The sequence below is a fragment of the Neocloeon triangulifer genome, unplaced genomic scaffold (genome assembly GCF_031216515.1).
Source record: "Neocloeon triangulifer isolate White Clay Creek 2 clone unplaced genomic scaffold, ASM3121651v1 ptg000014l, whole genome shotgun sequence".
NCBI lineage: Eukaryota > Metazoa > Arthropoda > Insecta > Ephemeroptera > Baetidae > Neocloeon > Neocloeon triangulifer.
The window spans coordinates 21,064,176-21,085,401 of NW_026775556.1; the positions used below are offsets into that span (position 1 = coordinate 21,064,176).

The window sequence follows — 21,226 nt, forward strand, 5'->3', positions numbered from 1 at the left end:
TCAAGCGCGGCTTCCCCTTTGCGAGGACGACTGCCGCGTCTTCAGGGAAATCTATCCACCGCCGTGTGCAGTTCTGCGCCGCGCCCTAATCATTATTCCGAAAGAGAGCGCGCCGCCATGCATACATAAACGCAAAACACACTCGTGCATAAATTTGTTGACGACATCGGCGGCGGCGGATGACGACTGACGCCGCCGAAGCTCATTTCGCAAAACCGCAAAACCGATAAACGATATATTCAGCGCACCACGCGCATTTATTTGCGCCTGTTCAAAACTTATTCCCTTTTGAATGTTGGTGTATTTATATTTATTTGAATATTCTAGTCTGGCTTGACCGGTTTTGATTTAAAATTGGAAAATTTATCCAAGCGAACCGAACTGAAACAAACACAAATTCAATGGTATTTGCAAGCTTTTTTTAGGGATCTGCTTGTGTGTCAAACGAAATTCGGCCTGCTGGGTTGGTTTTATATTATTTAGAATTACTGAAGGCCAAGGGTGATCCAAAAGACTGGATAAGCTCCAACTATTGTTGTGCTGCAGTAGAAAAATTAATTTTTGTGCATTAATTAATTTTATTTTCTGCAAAAATTAATAAAAAATTATTTTCTTGTTTATTAGGAAATATTAATATTTTATGTACTAGCTATTTAATTATAAAAAAAATTAATGCTAATGTAACAATGATGTGTTTATTGCCAATATAGGTTGCCATTCATTGTATTTTTTTTTATTTAGTTTTTTAATTGTTATTTCAAAAAAATATAGATAAAATATATGATGAAGATATTTAATTTTTGTTAAAATTTGACAATTCTTTTTTCTTGTTAACATTGCCATTGATTGAGCTGCATAGAGATATTGTTTGTTATAGCGAGAAGACATCAAGACACAGATCATAGGTATATCATTTTCTTTCTGGCTTTCCCAATTTTCTAAAAAAACATGCACGTGTCACTCGTCTTCAACTCAATTCATCATCATCAGCCACTTGAGAGATTGCCGAGCAGAGATAAGATAGTTGTAGCAATCGGCAACTCTGACGCGTGCAACGCGCAATTTTTATTATCTCTGGGTTGTCTTAGACCTACCAATATGTTAATTATATAGAGCAGATAAGAGGACTTTTTACTTTATGAAAAGATTTTGAAAATTTCTCTAGGTTATATTGGACACTGCTTTTTTGTCAACCTACAACACACAACGCACAACCGCCAACCAGCTCAGAGGTCAGCGTACTAAAAATTATTCAAAATTTCACACTATAATTTGATTTACTTTAATTTTTGTAGATTTATATACAGGATAGGCAAATCGAAAAAAGAGTTAATCATAAAACACAATTGCCAGCAGTGAGAGACTCCAGGGTCGCCAGGTCCCAATTAAAACCCAATTTCATATCGCATCCGCATCCATACAAAATTTACGCAGTGTGAACAGTGAGATTATATTCTCTATTCTCTATGCAAATAAAAATATGCACGTTGCCGTTGAACTTAATTTATTAATTGCACACGTTTTCATTATGAAAAAAAAATTAAATAAAATTTTGTAATATTAGGCATTCAACGGGCAGTGATCAAAGCCATGGCTTCCAAAAGAAATGTTGATCCATCCTCTCTTGATTCGTTGCAAAGGACGGGTGAAATTCTGAATGATCAACTGGCCCTATACGAAGGAGGCCACTATTACGATTGTACTTTTCAAGTTGCCTATCAAGAAACAACACCAAAGGTTTATTTCTTTAGAATTTTTTACGTAAGGTTCGTTTACAGCAAATTAAGCGATGATTAAAATTAATTGAATTTTGAAATAGTTAAATTACAACATTTAAATATCAATTTTAAATATAAAATTTCCAAAAATGTCTGGAATATATAAAGTATTTATAATGAATAAAAAATAAGTATAATATTTTTTAATTTTTGCAAAAAGGTATTTCACTGCCACAAGGTGATACTTGCCAGAGCAAGCATTGTCTTTGCTAAAATGCTGTATGGAGACTTCAGTGAGTCGTCAAAAGATAAGGATGACCCTATCAAAATTACTAATGTTGAAGCACATACTTTTGATCTTGTCATGAGGTTGGTGTTTCCTTTTTATTCAGCATGAAAAGTTGTTTATATTCCACATCTTCTACAAATTAAAATTTCAGATACATCTATGGTGGTAAAACTGACTTTGAAGATGTAGCAACAGCCTGCAAAGTTTACAGAATATCTCATCATTGGCTAATAAACAGCTTAATGAAAGTTGCTTCAGAATTTCTAAAATATCCAAGCTCTGAAGACGCTATTACAGTGCTTGACATGTATAAAGCCTGTAATGATCACTCTCACTCTGAAAAACTTCTCTCGGTATTTCAATGCGTGAAACAAAGTTTTTCAGCAAATTATGTTTGTTTTTAATTTTGCAGATCATTGCTTTGAATGCAAGCAAAGTTCTGAAATCAGCTGCTTGGTTGAAAACATCTTTGTCCACAATCCTGGACATCCTTCAATTAGAGTGTCTGGAAGTAGAATCTGAGACGGAGCTCTTTAAGGCTCTGTTTGCTTGGGGAGCTGCTGATGGCGTCACAGGTGACAACATTACTGATGTAGACGCCATCAGAGCAAAGACACACGACGCTTTAAAATGTATCCGCTTCATGACAATGAAATGTGAAGAATTTGCAGAACTATGCACCTTAGACTGTGCTCAGTTAATGACCGATAATGAAAGATTCAAAGTCCTTTTGAGCATTAACCTGGCTGACGGAAGCCGTTTGCCTCAAGATTTCTCAAAAGATCGTAAATGTCGAAATGAATTCCGTACAATTGGAATTGGCTTTGAAGCAATTGAATGATTTCAAATAAGTCACAACAATATATTTGGTATCAGTTCTAACTGATACGCATGAAACTGATTCCTTATTTCATTGTGTAATAACTTAGAAATAAGAAATAAGTTTTCACATTTTCAAGCAAATGCAGTGGTTCCCATCTAAAAGCATTTGGATTGTGATGCTTCCAACAAAATGTTGGGAAGATTATATGTGTGGACTTGATATTTATGCAATTTATCTGAATCTTCTTCAAAAAAGATCCTTGGTCCTTGTTTCTTACTGTTTTAAAAACATTGAGGTAACTGAGGTAAGTCAGGACGGCTGCATTTCCACTAGAGATTCATATAAAAAAGAAAACACCTTTTATACTCTTTATGTTGAATATATTTCCACGGGGATTTGATGTAATCTAAATCTTGCAGCCTAATATAAAATGTGTCATAGAACCAAGTTGGTTTCATTTTGGTGCTGCCAAATTCAAATAACTCTGTGACTGATGTGCTTGGGTTTGGCTTTTACAAATTTTAAATTTAATGCGTGCTGTACTTTATAAATAATTTTTTAATACAAAAGTTCTGCAAATTTTTTTAAACGATTTTTATGCTGCTTTTCTTATCTATTATATCAATTAAGTCAAATTAAGTTTTTAGATTAATGGACACGATGATGGTGGCTAAAATATCAAATTGCTTTCCTTGGAAAAAATGGCTATAATTACTATTCAAACAGATTTAAATAATTTTTCAATAATTGGATTAATTCGAAAATTGTCTGCTTAAATCTTGACTATTGCAAAATAATACATTGTTGTTAACTTAAATTGACAATTGATCTGTGTAGATTAAGCTTTTGAAACACACTGGTATTAGTTTATATAAAAGGACAAACACAATCACAGTGTGCAATGACAAACCTATTGTTTGTGTATCTCTCTCGCACGTTTTCAGTAATCCACATTAAAATCGGTCTTAAAATTCCAATAAACATTTAAAGTAACATGATATGTTATTAACATTTAACCAACAACTATAAATTCATGTGCAAATGATTTGCATTTATGTTGATATTTCATTATAATTTTGTTCATAACCCAAGTAGAAATTTGATACCGCTGATATGAAATTCCAATCATATTCATATTGAATTAATTTCAATATCTAATAATTGAAAATGCCAACAAAATTGGATAGGATCAAAATATTTTGCGATTAATCTGATTGATAAGAATTTTGGTAATAATAAATAAAAACACATTAAAATTCCAAATGTTTCCTCAAATGATGGAGGCTTTACAAGAAGAACGTTTTGACAAAAAATCACACAATTGTAGCCAATAGATGGCTACTCAAAATAAATAAAATCTTTGGTTTAAAAACGAATTGCTTTGAAAGCTATGAAAATTTCTTTCAATCTATAATAACGTTTGGGAGCTTGTCAGGTTTGTACATAATGTTGGATTTTATAGACGAAAGCAACTTAAAAAAATGAATCTAAACCCTCAAGAACCACTTAAAAGGGGCAATAACTAATTAGTAACATAGACTTATTTATCACTTTTACGTGGAATTACATTCCGAGACACAAGATTTTTTAAAGAAACGCACATTCCACTATTAATTAAAAAAAAGTTCAAATTTTTCATGTTTTTCTTTTCTTAATTTTTAGGCAAAAAAAAAATGTACTGACCGTGACGTTTTGGGCGATGTATCCTCCTCCTTCCTGTCCCGGTCTGAGGACGACGGTCTGCGTGAGCCAGAAAGTGTGCGTGGCCTCGGGATTTGCGCAGAACTCGACCGAGAGCGACAACTGGCTGCCACCGACAGCAGTCAAATTCCTCATGATCGGGTACACCACGGGCTGACCTGCAAAACAATTGGCATGCACGGTCAGTGAGGTGGAATTTTAATCAGCACGCGCGTCTGTCATGAGAGACCGCGCGGATAATTAATTGCGAAAACATGGCCGGTGGGTCGGGGGCGGTCGACAGAGGGCAGGTGATGGATTATTATTGTTTTATCCGGGCCATCAGTCAAGCAATGGCCGGCCCGTAAGTGACAGGCTTGGCGTGAGTGAAAGAAAAAGTTGAGGCGGCCGAAATAACTTTTAAAAGAGAAAGACTAATTCTCCACCGAGAGGGCTCAGGCGAGAAGGGCCAGGGAGTGTTTCGCAGACAAAATTGCTCTGACGAGAGTGGCAAAGTTTTTCACTTGATATTAGGGGCTCTTCCGGGTGTCTGTTATCATTACTGACGTTAATTCCTCGCTAAATTGGAACTCTTTCGGAATGTCTCCTACCCAGGCTGGGTCTATAAGTCTTAACAACGCAGAGTAATGAATTTTTGAAAATCTTTCTCCTACACTTTTTATTATGATGAAAAAAAGCATTCTCAATTATTTTTCTTCATAATTTCATTCTACAAAATTCAATTTTCTGTCGGATCCTCACAAAACGTGTTATTCTGATTTAAAATATGCATTTTTATTTAATTTGTCCAATAAGTTTTTGATATTCATGGACTTAAATTTTTTTCTAGCTTATAAAACTTTTGCCAGCAAATTAAATATATATTCGTGTATAAGTTAATAACAGAAATTATTTTCAAAACTGAAGACTAAAGATATTTTCATTGGAGATTTTGAATTTTAAAACGTAACTTTTAGTTAATTTACCTGTGACGACAACTTCAATGTCTGGTGGCGACGGCAGCATCGCTTTTCGCTCGACCAGAAGAGGGTCCGGTTTGGCCGGGGCGACGCACCTGTAGGCCCCGGCCTCTTGGTACAAGACGCTGTCCAGTCGCAGCTGGGGTCCTGCCCCGACAGCCTCGAGTCGGTTGCCACTCAATCGACCCCAGCAGTTGGGCCCAGAAGTGCTCAACCCGCTCGCCCCGCACTCCAAAGTCACGCCTCCACCCAGAGCAACCTCGATTTGGCGCGGAGGCTGCTTGGTCAAAATTTCGTCATCTGAAAAATAAAGGAACGCAATTATAATTTTTTAGCATGATTTGATTGATCCTGATTTATTAGTTTTGCGATTTTATGGTTTTGTTAACATCAAATATTACTTTCATTTAGAAAATATGAAATAAAAAGCTCACAAATTATATGGTTGCCAAAATTAGATGTGATGAAGAATATTCTTTCTCATTTTTGCATAACAAATTATATTAATGACTCAATATGATTTTTAAAAATGTAAGTTAAAAAAGCTAAGTTTTGATTAAACCATTAATTACTAATATTTTTTTGGAACATAAAATATTTGCAGTTTTCGAATTGCTAATTCAATTTTTATATCCGACTAAATTTGATTATCTCAAAAACAGATTAATTGATCAAACTCGGCGTGTAAATTTGTACAGTTTGATTGAAACTATTTTGCAGATAAAAGTGTTTAATTTAGTTTAGACGGATAATTCAGCAAAGAGATTTGTTAAATGGGCACTCGAAAGCAAATAACGGTGGTTGAAAGGTCGGTCAATTTTTAATTAGAGGCCGTTTTCTATTAGGTCAATTCTGCGAATTGCCTGCGAGCGAGTTGGCACGCAACCTGCAAAACACACACACACGAGTGGAGCAGCTCGTTAGCTTTGATGGTAATATCCGTGACGCGCGCGTTCTCCAATAACACAGAAGCAGGAAAAGAAAAGAAGCAAGGGCCTCTGGCGTTGTCAGTTTGTGTAACATAATCACCGAGAGTCCATTTGGAATGTTCTCCAATTGCAAAAGGCGCCTCGTTTTTCGGGCGAAATGATCGTCTGTCTGCCTACTTACATCGGACGTTGAGATAGTAGCCGCTGGATGCAAAAGTTCCCAGCACGTGCTCGGCCGAGCACTTGTACCAGCCGATGTGTTCCCTGCTGATGGCCGTGAAATTGAGATAGCCGTCCTTGGTCTGCGGGACAGGCGGGTCGCCGTCGTCTGAAACAATAAGCGAAGGAACTTTAGTTTGGATTGTAAGTAAATGACCAAGGTTAATTTTAATTTCATATCAGGCGTAAGATTTTTATTATTATTTCTCCTCGATCGATACAAAAATGGAAGGTGAAAACTGAAAAGATAAAAAAAAGATCTATGTTAACAAGCCCCATATTATCAAAAGAGAAACGACCGCCATGGTGATAACATACTCCATTGAATAAATAATCCTACAATAATTAAATGATATAATTTCAAAAGATCCTCTGTCACAATGAATTCTAGAAGCAATTTAAGAAAACAAAAACGACAAAACCGTTTCATTTCCACTGGGCTCTATTATGGGGCTTGTTACATTTTGAACAATTTTTAATTTCCCTTTTAAGATAATTGCTAATAAAAAATAATGATGTTCCATTTTTACAAATTATTGTACTATACCAGTGTCAGAAATTTTGTTTAATTAGAATATGATAACTATTGAAGGCAACACCTTTTTATATATGTATAAATTTAAAAATTCAAAAATAAAATTGCAACAACCACCAATCTGACAATGAGACAATGTATGATAAAGAAAGTTAAATCTAAAAATAAGTAAAACAAAATTATTTTTCTTTTTAATTATTTCAAAACCACAAAAAAATTTACACTATTTAAATAAAATAAAATTTTGTTTATTTGATTTTACTTGCAATATGTACAAATTATTTGCTACATGAAGTTTGTATTTTGCAAATTTTAGAGATACTTTTATGATTACATTCTTGAAAATTTTATTATCGACTAAATCCTCCATTATTTAGAAGGTTTTTGATTAAATATTTTTCAAAGAGCCATCGAATGTCAGCTGTCTCACTCTAAATAAAATAAATTCAATTATAAAATGTTAAATTCCCCTTTTACAAATTGAAAAATTAAGATACATTTTTTATTGAATGCTTACACTCGACGTGAATTTCATGAATCGGGTGAATTACTTCGTTGCAAAGATAAATAAAATGAAAACTGGCCTCAACGTCGATCTGCGGTCTGCTGGTACTTTAAAAATCTATTGTTCCCTCGTTTCCAAACAAAAAACTAACAATAAGTAGGAGGAATTCAAAAAGAAAAAAAAATTATGAATGAAATTGAGCAAATTTAAATCAACAAAAAATAAATGCAGAAATTTATTTAATCATAGAAGTCATACTGTGAGTTTTGCAGAAATTTCCAGGTGAAAATCTTACTGGAAAAATTGAAAATAACTTGCCGTACCACTTTTTCTGCCAATTTAGACCACATCTGCTAATCTTCCACTGTTAGTATTTGTTGGACACGAAAAATGTACTTTTATCTTTTATTTATTCATTACAATGAGGTTCACCCGGTTTTAATTTCTCAATTTTTATTGATTGACAATTAACAAGCAGTGATTTTTATAATTCGAGGAATTGAGTTGAAATTTTTCTCACAATCTTTTAGGTTTCCAACTGCTCATGTCTCCCCGAAGCAGTGAGAGTTTTAATTCATGGCTCGACCTCGTCGACCCCGTGCACTAATTAAAAAAGGAAGAAGTCTCGAGTCAGCGGCAAATTGCTGGTGCAGCTATAGGGCCGCAACCCCACGCGACACGGCACCTTATTGCACCCAGCAGGCGAGAATTAGAGAAGCTGCCGAGCCAGAGAGCAGTGTAAATTTTCCGCTCCAGTTCGCGCGGATAAGATGGCAGAAAGATGCATCCTCGGCGTAATTGTTTGCGGCCTTTGTTTATATAAGCCGCCATAACAATAAAAATAATAACGCTGCGCCTTTTCTTGCTGCCTTTGCGTTGGCGGTGCCAAGAAACGTTAATGCATCGTGATTTGCGGACTGCCGACGGGAATAATAGATAATAGTCGAGAACAACACGAGCCAAGCAGCGAGCGGAATGAATAGATCGTGAAAAATTACACGCTGCAAGGCCGGCAGGTCAGGCAAGCAAGAGAGGCTTTTGTATTAATATAAATTGATATCCCAGAATCCAAAGCTTGCCAAAGTACACTAGGATTTTATGTTTGAAGAGGTCATTGTTATATCATGTTTGATGTAAAATTATCCTTAATGAAATGATATTGTAATAGAGGTTTTTAACATAGAAAATTGGTTTAAAATCATGCATATAAATAAATTTTGTTTAAATAGAATCGGACACCGGAGAACGATAATTTTTTAGTACAATCAAATAACCAATAAAGTGAAAAATTAACGAATTTCCAAAGATCTATGTGTATATAATTATTTCCAAGACTTTCGGAAACCTTGATGGATTTTAAAGCTAATTTTTTAGACTATATTAAATAAATACAATTTTTTTTTTCATTTTAAATAATGTTTAAATAAGTTAAAAAACTTAATTGTAAATAATTTGCATTATTCATTATTTAAAATTTTTAAGTCATTTTATTACTTATGTTTATAATTAATATTATTTTAAAAACAATAAAATTGCTTTATTTTCTAAACTGTAACTTATTTGTAGTGATAAGTTTTCCAAAAATAAATACTTTTCAGAACAGCAATATATCAATAATCTTGTAAAATCAGATATGAACATGAAAAAGCCTAAATGACCTTTTTTTAGTAATCACAATTTATGTTAAATAGCTACTATTTAATTAATTTAGTCTCTAAAAAATTGACAAATAAATAAGGAAATGCAATCAAATGAAAGATTAGAAAAAATATTTATACAATTTGGGAAGAGACTGATAAAAATGATAAAAACAAATATTTCCTCCCCCACTTATCCAATATCAGCGCGGCGAGAGGTTTTAATTAAATTTCGAAGAGAGGGCGTGCGTTTCCTGCGACGGCGGAGATCTGCCTGGTCGTCTGGAATTACGAACAAGGAAAGGGTGGCACTTTTTGCAGAAATCACGGCCGGCTGCTTTGGACGGAGCGAGCGAGAGAGAAAGGGGCAATATTTATACGCCCGACGCCGCTATTTGCATGCAAAACAATGGACGGCGTTATTTATCGCGTGCTCTGCCGAAACCCTGCAAGGAACGCCGCAAAATAATCTTGGCCAGGAATGCGCGAGCGAAGCCATAAATTAATTGTAATTGTAATGAGACCGAGAGAGCGCGAAGAGAATAAAGCGCCGCTAATGAATAAAACGCCCCTTTCGCTCCCAGAGTGCGAAATGAAATGTTGTTGGGGGTGCACTGCAGGTGTTGAAACCGAAATTATAAAACTAGTTGAGCTTCCGCAAGGGCACTGATTACTTTGCAGAATATGGTATTATGAATAAATTATTGAGATTTTTTACATTTTAAGATCATTTTCTAAAAATTGACCCTTGCGAAATTGCCATTCTGAAAAAAAAGAGATTTACAACAGGATTCTTCTTAAAATTTCTTATTTATCGATTTTCTAGGATTTGCAGGTGATTTTATCATATCATTCTTATTAATTTATCATAATTATTTAAACTTGTGAAGGACTTTATGATTTTAAAATATTCTTCCAAAGGTAAAGTGAGATAATTTATCCTCTTTTTTTAATAATAATGATTATGTTTCAAACATCGACTGAAGATGTTTTGACTGGAATATTTTGTAAACAGAATTTTGGAGGATAAATTCTTACATTTTCTTCTCCCTAGAAAAAATTATGAGCAATATCCAGGCCAAAAGTTAAGACCTTGGTAACTTTTTGCCTATGTACTTAAGCAGGCGGAAAAGTTTTGTGCCGTCGCGTTTTTGGGCAGATCGAGTTATCCGTATGTATATTCAAGTTTGCGGAATTGCTCGAGATTTTCGGCGGCAAGATTTAAGCTGGACCATCAGCCTGATTGCATCACATTATGCCGAGGCCTGCCTGCTGTGAGGAAGAAAACGCGCGTCCTCTCTGAGTCACCATGTACGCTGCGCGTGTTCACGGTACGTATTATAATAACTAAACTTTGTGCAGACAACTTAATGGCTCCGGGGCAGGAAGCTCAAGCACACTGTATTCGTATGGTAAATGCACCAGCAATAGAAAAGATTCTTTTTTTAAATTAAAATTAAATTTTAATGTTTAGATTTATTTAAAATATTTTGTTGAAGAAACATCACGTTAATTTAATTTACTTTAAAAGGCAAGTTTCAATTCTTTCTGAAGATTTAATATTTTCAAAAGGGAATTTTTCCTCAAAATAGATCTCTTAACATTTTAAATTTCATATAAATTAGTATCTTTTATATTAATTTTAATTTTTAATCCATTTTTGTGTATTGACTTGATGAAAGATGTTGTGTATTTCAATGTACTGATTAGAGAACAAATAAATAAATAATTGATTGTTTTTTTCTAACACAATTACATTTCATAAATTTAATTTTGCTTTTATTTGCATTTCAGTTTATGCTATTGAATTAATTTGTTTGCTTATTCTAGTACAATTAAAATAACTCACCAACTAAAGAACGATAATAGCTCCCTTATCCATAATGGAAGTTTGATTGCAAAATGAGACGCCGCTATGTACTTCAGTCCCGTTTGCCAGAGATGCTTGCTTGCTTGCGAAAACAAGTCTTTTTCTTCTAATTACTCTGTAATTCTGCCCCACTTTGAGCTGCACGCCTTGCGCATATATTTCTAATTTCTAGCAACTGAAAATGCGGCCGGAAAATTCTCGCTCTCAATTAGGATACTTGCAAGTCGGCGTGCGCGTGGAAAATTTGCAGCTTCCGCGCGCCTGCCGCTGGGAAGAATTATGTTACGTGCTAGACGTGTAAGTTGCGCCGGTTGCATAACCTCGTTATTTAAATAACGCTCTCGGAAGCAAAAGGACTTTTTGTTAGAGTAGCGACGCATGTAAATATAATTATAAATGTTCTTTATGATTACTACAAAATTAAGAAAATTTAATCTTATAGAACCAAATTTCTTACTAAAAATTGATGTTTTGTTACAGTTTCAAAAAGAGCCTTTGGTAGTCAAAAACTATTGATAAAAAGTCTAGGTCTAGAAGTTAACTGTTTCAAATGATTTCATCTTGTATTAATTGTTATTTTGCTACAAAATGTAAATCAAATTCTATTGTTTCTCTGTTCCAATTTAATGAAGAAATCAAGGGTTGATGGCGCGGCTGGGGGAACTTTGAAGAGCTCTTTGCAACTTGGTTTGTAGCGGCGGCTTAATTAATGTCCATCATTTGAGCTCCAAACTCTGGAGCATCCGTTTTGAGTCTCTCTCACGTCGTCCGTGTTTGACTTGACAATAAACGACGGACATTTGTAAAGTGAATTAGACGCAGATCAAGCTGGCGTGTTGCGCATTAAATTCGGCGACACGTCCGCGTCTAATCCGGCGCGCGACGAGGGTCTGATTCGTCTCTTCCTTTCCATCCAAAGCCGCGGCCAGTTGATGAATGGACGGAGATGTGTGTTGTGCTCTGTTGTTTGCTCAATCGGCCTTTGTTTGCAAAATGAAGCCGGCTGGTCTCATTAGAGCGCCAGTCTCTGTTACTCGGCAAATCCAGGACGCTTCCTGTTCCATAAAATTACGGCATTGCAAATGCTGGCGGATTTCAAATTGCTCTTACCATGATATTTTTTTGAAGCCTTCCATTTGCTAATTGACAATGCACCTGCTTCCTGTTTGCTCTATTATTATTTTTCCGTTGCGCATCGCAGCACGCGTTGTGCATTTTGTTTACTTTTTCCATCACTCTGTGTGCACGTTTCTAGTTTCTATTTGCACGGGGATTTTGCTGTTGTGCTCTAGTTTTCGTTAAAAATTTTCATCTTGCATGCACGAGCGGAATTAAAAATCCTGCATTTATTACGGTACTGCAATTTTGCCTCAGCTGGCTTGAATTAACGTGGAAATATGAGTATTTTTTAATTTAAAACTATAATTTTTTTCAAACCTTTTGTTAGTTTTTACACTTACAGAAAATACACTGTCTGGCTTTAATTTTATTTAAACACGTTATTATTAAAACATAATACAATTAGATTCCTCTATACCTATTAAATTAGAATTTAAATAATAATTCATCTTTTGTATTAGTAACAATATATCTGTAATGAAAGGTACACCCCATACGCACGCATATTTATAAGAAACAATTAATATCATGTAGATATTGTGTACGAGTTCGAAATATAAATAAAATGTTATTACTACATGGTGTAAATTGCAAAGTAGAATAATTATGAAATAGTTCAGAAATATCAAAATCTAAAATTAAAAAACCAAATAGAAATGAATACATTTTTTTTAATAATTCATATAAATAAAAAAAAATCAACTGAAAAAATGAAATAAATTTTAATTTCTATATTTTTTAAACATGGAATTTTTAATTAAAATTTTAATAAATACTCAGCATTGAAAAGCCTCTCTGTCCACTAATAACTAGCATTCTGCATTAGATTTTGATTCACCTGTATAAACTTTGGGTTGGAGGCACCGTGTGTCGTTTCGCAACACACGCGGCCATTAAAAAGCGCTCGGTGCACTCAAAGGCGCGCAGCCAAACAATGAAAAGGAAACACCTCGGGAGTACTTAGCGCGCAAAGGACGTATGGAAAAATGTATTTTCCGGCCGGCGGCAGGCAGTCGAGCCGAGTTGGCCAGTCTCCAGCGCAATTTCGTTTTTATTCGCGCGGAACTGGAGAGAGTGCGAACGCGTTGCGAGAGGGTAGCAAAATAATATGCTGCGCTGCACAAAATGTTTCGCTAAATAGCGCGCGGCCCCCATTTCCCCACTGGCGCCTTTTAAACGCCGGCATTTACACACGCACCAAAGACGACGACGAGTGTTTTCTTGCTCCACTTTTTATGGCCGTCCCAGTTTAGTATCTTAAGAGACACATGCGTCAAGACTTGAGAGCGCCAGCAAAAAAAAATGGATTTTTTATTGCAAATCACAAGAATTTGAATCAAATTTAAGAAGAAATTTACGTTTAAAAAATGAAGAAAAACTTGTAGTTTAATTAGTGAATAAACATGCTTATTATGTTGGTTCTGTAATTGTATTTGTATCATTATTTGGAGAGAAACTTATTCTGTTGAGAGATGCAAAAAAACTCATGCCATTCCTCAATTTAAATCTGATTAAAATTGCATTTTTACTGGAATTATTTTCTTTGTACGTTGCTTAATTTCAATCCAAAATGTTTCAATTTGTTTCAAAGAAAGGGAATGGTTGGGAAAAAAGGAACTATAATACTACTAGAAAGACAATCATTACCGAAAAAAGAGCGACTTTTCAACGAAAGCTTTTTTTATAACAAAAAAGTCCGAGTTTTCATAGCATGTTATCACGTCTTCTTTTTAGCTTGATGATAATTTGTTTGATTCGTTTTTTGCTAATTAATTTGAGAATGGAAATGCAATTGTTTTTTTTAATTTTATTATTTAAAAATCAGTAATTCTAAATTATGTAACGCTATGAAAAAATCAAGATATTGATTTAAAAAATCTTTGCATTAAATTCCGATTTCATTTGAAGTTTGCCTCTGATCAACAATTTGGCCTCTCATGTTTCGCCTCTTGAAGCAGCGGAAAGGCAGCCCGAGGTGTTTATTTATTTGGAGAGTCGTTTCACGAGAGTACGACGGGTGTGTCAGACGCAATGAGTGTCGGCGCCGAATTTCCGCTGATTGCGAAAAGGTGAAGGCAGCGCGCAGTGGTGCTGACGCGGCCGCTTTTCCGCAAGCGGCGCACCCAGGCCAGGATGAAATATCCTTTTCTAACTGACGCAGCGGCCTCGCCGAAGACGTGATAACGCCCTGTGCCGTCGCCGTCGGTGCTGACAGAAAGTTAGTTGCCCGTTTGGCCTCTCGGGCTGTCTTCCCAACTTAAACGCCGTCGGCGAGAATTGAGTTATGTGTTTCCACTTTAAGTGTTGAGACGACAGAAGTTTGGACCGAATTCGCACTCTGGCCCGTTTTGTCAATTATGAGCAGAAATGGATTGCAGAACTAATAATTGACATTTAATTAGAGTTAAATTTATATAAAGTCTTTTAAAACTGTGATATATATTAGATATTTTTTTGGTTTAATATTTAATAAATTTTATAATAATTTTTCTATTCCAGGTTTATTGTTTATTTATGTTTTACTGTTTAAATATATCTTTTATTTTTTATATTTTTTTAAAAAGTTACAAGAAAATATGTATATTTAAACAAAACATTAGACATAAGCTTTTACTGATTTCAAACATTGAACTTTTAACTGTTGATTGACTTCCATGAATAATTGAAATACGAGACTTAATTTCCAAATTTCATTCAGATTAATATTTAAATTCAGTCTTAGGAAGGCTGAAGACAAAACTGTGGTTAAAAAATAATATTAATAATAATAAAACTTAAGCGCAGATAAAGAGGATTTTTGTTTATTCACTATACTTCGCTAAGTAAATCGCAGTTTTGTTTGATGAACTTATTTGAAACTAATTATAAATCCATTATTATTATTATAATTTATTATTTAGAATATCAGTACACTTTTTAAATTTTCTGCGCCTTTGAGATTGGTTTTTTTTTCTCCGAAGCTTAAAGATAAATATTTTATGCATGTACGAAAAAGAAGAAGTGTCCCAAAAGCGCCACTTCCCAAATCAAGTCATGAGTCGCTGCGGCCGTAAAATAAACTCTCGTGTGTCGCACTATCATACTTTCAAATGAGCAGAGGCGAGTGGAAGCGCCGCCGCCGGGCCGTATTAAGACCGAAATTTATGCCGTCGACGGAGACGGACAATTCCACAACACGGCCGTTAAACGGGCGGCTCTCGGCAAATGGCCCAAATTGCAACTCTTCTTTTTTTATTGCGCAGCCCCCAGTAAGTAACAATAAAACTTTTGACAAGCCGGCCCGTGCTAATTAGGCCGTAACCCAAAGTTAAAATCTCCTCTGCCGCCGCCATAATGGGGTGTTTTTCCTCTCTCACTCGGCACGCATACATTTAACCACCATATCTCGCCGCTAATGTTTAGATAGGGTGCACGAACACTGAATAAATTAAGCTCGATATATGTATTTGCCTCTCTGCAAACTCCGCTCGAGTGTTTTCTGATTCAAACACACGGAATTCTGATGGCCCGGAAAAACACACGCTCCAGTCTGTAAATTTGTATAAATCTCGCCGTCGTTGATGCGATTTTAACTCTCCATATTCTTTGCTTTATATTGTGAGATACCCCGAGAGCCAAACTTAAATTAGGCCTCGCGCAAATCCCCCTTCCTCTTTTATCTCTCGGCCGAGCTTCGACGCACCAACGCTTATTCACATGCAAATGCAGATAAGAAAATTGCTTTACCCGGGGCGAGACTTAATTTCTTGGTGCCAGCCAGAACTTCTTTCCAATTCTCATAATCTAAAATTTCTACAGAGATGTATGATATGACAGTTTGAAATTCAAAATATTTTTTTTGGAAACTTAAAACCTCAATTAGATGAACGATTTATTTTATCGATATTATTTTAAGACAAACTAATTTTAAATCTAAAAAAAATAATTGGAATTTGAACATGAAAAAGGTTTGATGTCGTATATTTTTTCCAGATACATAGAATTTTGCAAAATCTTTTGTGCCTTTCGTTTCTTTTATATCAAAAAGAAGAACGTCTATTTATTTAGAAATAAATCGTAGGTGAATTTATGTTAAGGGAAAATCATTTTCAAACAAAGGTCACATAAAATATAAGGGAAAAATATTGCAGCACTTTAAATTGAATGCAAATAGTTTATTAAAAAAATTACTTGCTTGAAGTTTAAATAAAAATTTACTCATATTAATTTTTTCAAACAGTAAGAATAGCGAATAAAAAAATTTGTAAATTTGGTAGAAAAGTCGATTGACTCAAATATAATCTAAAAATTGAAAATGAATCATAAAATTATGATCCATTTTGGTGAAAAGTTTAATCTCACTGACTGAATTTTCAAGCAATAAAAAAAAATTTCGTCACCAACCTGAGTGAGAGGTTGTTGAGGCTTTTAACTATTTAAGCTCATTGGTGGTTGGTTTGTTCTTGATATTGTTATAATATATAGCGAAAATAGAGCAGTGAATTATGCACGAAACATGAATTTGTCAAATTTTGAATGTAACTTAACATAGTTCATAGAATCGGAGATATTATATGTATAAATTGTTTTTACTTTTGAACGCACTATTTAACTGCTGTAATATTTTAATATATTTTTTAAATCTACATAAAATACAATTAAAATAAAGCATTAATATTTAAATAATTGATGAAAATAAGATGTAAAAATATATTAATATTATTTTAATTTTTTCAAAAATTTGATTTATTAAAGTTGAATAAAGTAAAACTAATTTGCTTTATAACAAAAATTGTGAATTGTGAGTGATCTTTTTATACTAATTCTGAAAATTTTTATAGCTGGCAATCTTCTTTTAATTTATTCTATAAATTAATGTAGGATTAAAATATTGAAATAACTTTTATTTAAAAAACCTATCTAGCACGATAAAAAATTATCAAATTAAAGTTTGATCTCAATTTGGATCGGAAAATAACCATTGTCTGCGAATGGTGGTGCGCGCGCGACCGCAATCAAATGCTAAAATTTACGGGGCCGATTTGCAGTCGCGGCCAGCAATCAGCAGCCAGACGCGCAAAACACAATAAATTTTGTGCACAACTGCGAATATATGTGTATAAAATGGGTTTTATTGCCAAACCGCACACTAGCTGCGGCCGTCGGTCGAGTGACCCGCATAAATCGAATTGCCTCGGACTGACTCACCTTTCATCCAACGGTGTGTGGCCGGCGGGTTCGAGTCGACGTCGCACTTGAGGGACACGGCCATGCCCTCGTACAGCGGGAAGCCAAAGCCCGGCCACCGGCTCATCACGAACGACGGGCTGTCTGCAACGTGAATATTTCAAAGCGTTAGTACTTTTTTCTCTACGAAAATAAAAATATAAGAGGTGAAGAAAAAGCAGCAGGTGAGAGAGGATTTGCGGCGGGCTTATTTTTAGGAAAGCAGTTTGCGAAGATTTTGCGAGGATCGGTGCCTCCAGGGAGTGAATGTTTACGAAATAAGTTAGGCTGCTAAGAAAAAAGGAAAATACAAAATGGGAGGAAAGTAAAAATAGAACATATTTTCTTCATTGCTCTTTTGATGGGTAGAAAACAATTTAATTGTTCAAGAAAAAAATTCAAATTGTAAATATTTGTATGAGGAATAAAGCATTACAATTTTAAAACATTTATTTACGATTTGGATAAAATGTATAAAAAACAATTTTTTTTAGAAAGGCAAAGTTTTCAAATTATTTATAAAATATTATTTATTTCATAACAGAAAAAAAATTCATTAGAAGTAATCAAAATAATCTGGAATTGAAATAATTTTGTAGATCATATGAATGAATTTGAAACAATTTTTATTTTTATTATTCACTCTTTTCGGTGAAGAAAGTAAAAATACTCAAAAAAAATCTGTGATTAATTATTTTTATTGTTCTGTTTCAGTTCTATTTAAAAGTTTTTTTTTTAATTCAAGTACTTCACAAACTAAAATTTTTGCTAAGGTTAATTATTTGTTTGAAGAAATTAACACTCGATGAGATGATCATGGAAGTGAAGAACTTTGGCTTTTTACACGTTGCGAATTGTTTTTATTCAAAAACAGTTTAATTTAATTTAAATGGCTCAAGAGCCATTTGTTTTTAAATAAAAACAATTTTCGCAACGAGGAAAAGCCCAACCTCTTCATTTCCAGGCTAATCAGTAATCATTAATATTATTATTTTATTCTTCAAACTCTAGAAATTATGTCAACTGGAGATTTTGATTTTCTCCCTCCATTTTTATATTTTCCGTAATTTGACTAAAGCTCTAATCAAGCAACTCACACTTTTATTTTTCGCACGGCCCAAACCCCCTTTGATTTTGATTACACCCGAGGGTTGCTTTTCTCGAAGGCGTATATAGTGTTGCCTCTTTTTCGTTAAGAAGCTCATTTCGCTGATGAGCTCTCCTTCGTTGCCTGCTTCTCGCTCTTTCAGGCAAAAATCCCAACAATGAATTCACGCGTCGAGCTTATGCAAACAAATTTCGGAGCGAATAAAGATGAGAAAGGAAAGAAGTTTTCCATTAAAGTAAGAAAGAAAAAGAAAAGCTCTCACGCGGCGGCGCCTAATTCCATGAAAAAATAATATCATCATCCTCTTAAATATTAAATTAGATTTAAAAGCGCAGCCCCTTTTTCGCCGCCAATCTCAGTCTCGCAATTTGATGAAATATTCAGCCGAGTTGGTTCCCGTCTCTGCAATTTATTAAGGAATTACGCCCGAGCGAAATGCGGTTTCGCTTTACGAGCAGCGAAATAAAAAATAAAAAAAAAGCTCGCGGGAAAAGGAAATATTTATCTACTGAGCCTCTTTTGTTTACTCCCCGTCGTGTCGCCAGAAGCATTTCGCAAAACTGGACCACTTTTGTTCCTCGTCCGAATCAATTCCCGCCGCCAGAAAAGTGTTTACGACAATAACCGGTTCTCTTTTATTCTTTTGCTAAATACACTTCTTATTTTTCCACCCCACGAAGGAAGATCTAGAATTGTACAACTTTTTTTCTCTTTCTCTGCAACTTTTTTGCCCGCGCTCGCAAGAAAAGCTGGTGCTGCTTTTGCCAGTCTCTCTTTTATTCTCCAGCGACTCCCATTTCCTCTTGGCTGCTCCCGAGACCCGTGCTTTTCACCGCGATATTCTTCTCTTGGCCGGTGCCAGTGACACCGGAAATGAAGGCAGGGATTGTGAAAGAGACCGAAAGAGCAGACGTCGCCGTGCAGGACGCGGCTCTGCGCTGGCCAATTGTTGAAATTTGAGGTAATGCAGCGGAAAAAAGGTCAGCAATTCTTATATCAAGAGCCACGTGGACTAGAGTTGAAGATTCAAACGGAAAATGAAGCATTAAAATTTTTTTAATTCATGGATATCATTAATTTTTTTAATTAAAATGAAGATATATGTGTCAATAAAAAAATAATTAACAATTTCTTGTTCAATGTAATATTAAAGACAATCACTTGGAGTAGATAAACATTAGTTTTGAATCTACACTTAAAAAATAGAAGGACAAGTAGATTGCTCAAATTTTACTCGATAATTGGATAAAACAAATTTAACTAATTTTCTTACGCATTTCACATCATGAAAAATAACAAATATATTATGCAAAGTCTTAAACTTTCATGAATAAATTTGAACTTTAAACTTTTAGAAAAAAAGTTGCAATATTTTATCAGACTAACAATTCTACTAACAATAAAGCATGTATTTTCATTTGATTGACTTATTACAAAATTCAATTTAAAGAGAATTAATAAGCTTATTTGAATTGTTAGATAATCTTGAATACAAACTGAGTATATGTGAAGCATCAACATTTTACAGAAAATTTAGTTAATTAGTCAATCACTAACATTATCATTTAATAACTTCCAAGGTGGAAAGTAAATCTTAAATTACCTTTTGATATAGATAAAATCTTTCCTGAGTCAAAAGAATTATATTTCATCATTATTTTATTAATAAATGTTGGTCAAAATTTAAAATCAATACAAAGCCACTTCGTTTTACTTATTTATATAATATGATGATAAGTTAAATTTAAATCGTTTAAATAGATAAAAAACAAACAAAAAAAAACTTAAAATAAGCCTAGAAGTTTATTTAATCATTCAAATATTATTTCACTTTATAATATTTCCCAATTTTTATTATTGTAATAAAAAAATTACAGCAAAACATATCTGAATTAACAAGTAAACATTGAATGTTCCCTATATAACAGGAAAAAGCAGTTTTCAAAACTAAATAATTGATTATGCTTGATTTACAATGACGAGACTGGTCGAAAATAACATGCAAACTCCCCCTATGCTTACTCTTGCACCTCGTGAAATATTCATCCCAACTGCGCACAGAGGGAAACAATCCATTAAAAGAAAAAAAATTCCTGTGTTTGAATTAGAGTTGATGTCTAATCAAGACCTAGAGTGACCGCAAAAAGTGCATTGTATGCAGATGAGCTGCACCGACGAGGGTGGAAGCAAATGAAAATTTAAAATCCCTCTGCGATTTGCAATTGCATTTTACTGCAAAAGACAAAAACATCGTTTGCTTCCAAAGGGAGCGAACGAACCACCCTCGGCAGCCCCACCAGCGTCATAAATAATTCAATCATTACCTGCCGGGCAACATCGGCGAGTGCATGTTCTTTGTGTGCAGCCCCAGTCTCTCTGTGCGCGGCGAGGTCATGTTATGTCGGCGGGGAGGCTTTTAACGGCGGAGGTGAATGGATCGGTACAATGCATGCGGCACAATGCCACCGCTTTTCCGCCTGTCTTTTCGCACAAGGCAAATTTACGCAATTGAAATTTTTTATTTATTATATAATGCTTGAGAGTGGAGCTTTGAGCATGAATATAAGAATTTAAAAACAAATTTTTCCTGATGAATGATATTGTTGATG

At 34.5% G+C, this 21,226-nt stretch overlaps 2 protein-coding genes across 2 annotated transcripts in view; one reads left to right on the plus strand and one right to left on the minus strand.

Annotated features, from left to right (window-relative positions):
* Positions 1 to 21,226, minus strand: part of LOC132200378 (hemicentin-2-like) — a 121,029-nt gene that overhangs the window by 8,200 nt on the left and 91,603 nt on the right. The window contains exons 4-7 of the mRNA XM_059625803.1: positions 17,492 to 17,614; positions 6,601 to 6,747; positions 5,497 to 5,790; positions 4,514 to 4,689 (exon numbers count right to left, since the gene is read on the minus strand). Of these exons, the coding sequence (XP_059481786.1) occupies positions 4,514 to 4,689; positions 5,497 to 5,790; positions 6,601 to 6,747; positions 17,492 to 17,614 (740 nt within the window). The remainder of the gene's footprint in view (positions 1 to 4,513; positions 4,690 to 5,496; positions 5,791 to 6,600; positions 6,748 to 17,491; positions 17,615 to 21,226) is intronic.
* LOC132200379 (BTB/POZ domain-containing protein 6-like) lies at positions 1,109 to 3,968 on the plus strand. Its single transcript, XM_059625805.1, has 6 exons — positions 1,109 to 1,232; positions 1,296 to 1,442; positions 1,565 to 1,737; positions 1,939 to 2,087; positions 2,159 to 2,360; positions 2,420 to 3,968. Exons 3-6 carry the CDS (start codon positions 1,591 to 1,593, stop codon positions 2,846 to 2,848), a joined length of 927 nt encoding a protein of 308 aa, XP_059481788.1. The 5' UTR covers positions 1,109 to 1,232; positions 1,296 to 1,442; positions 1,565 to 1,590; the 3' UTR covers positions 2,849 to 3,968.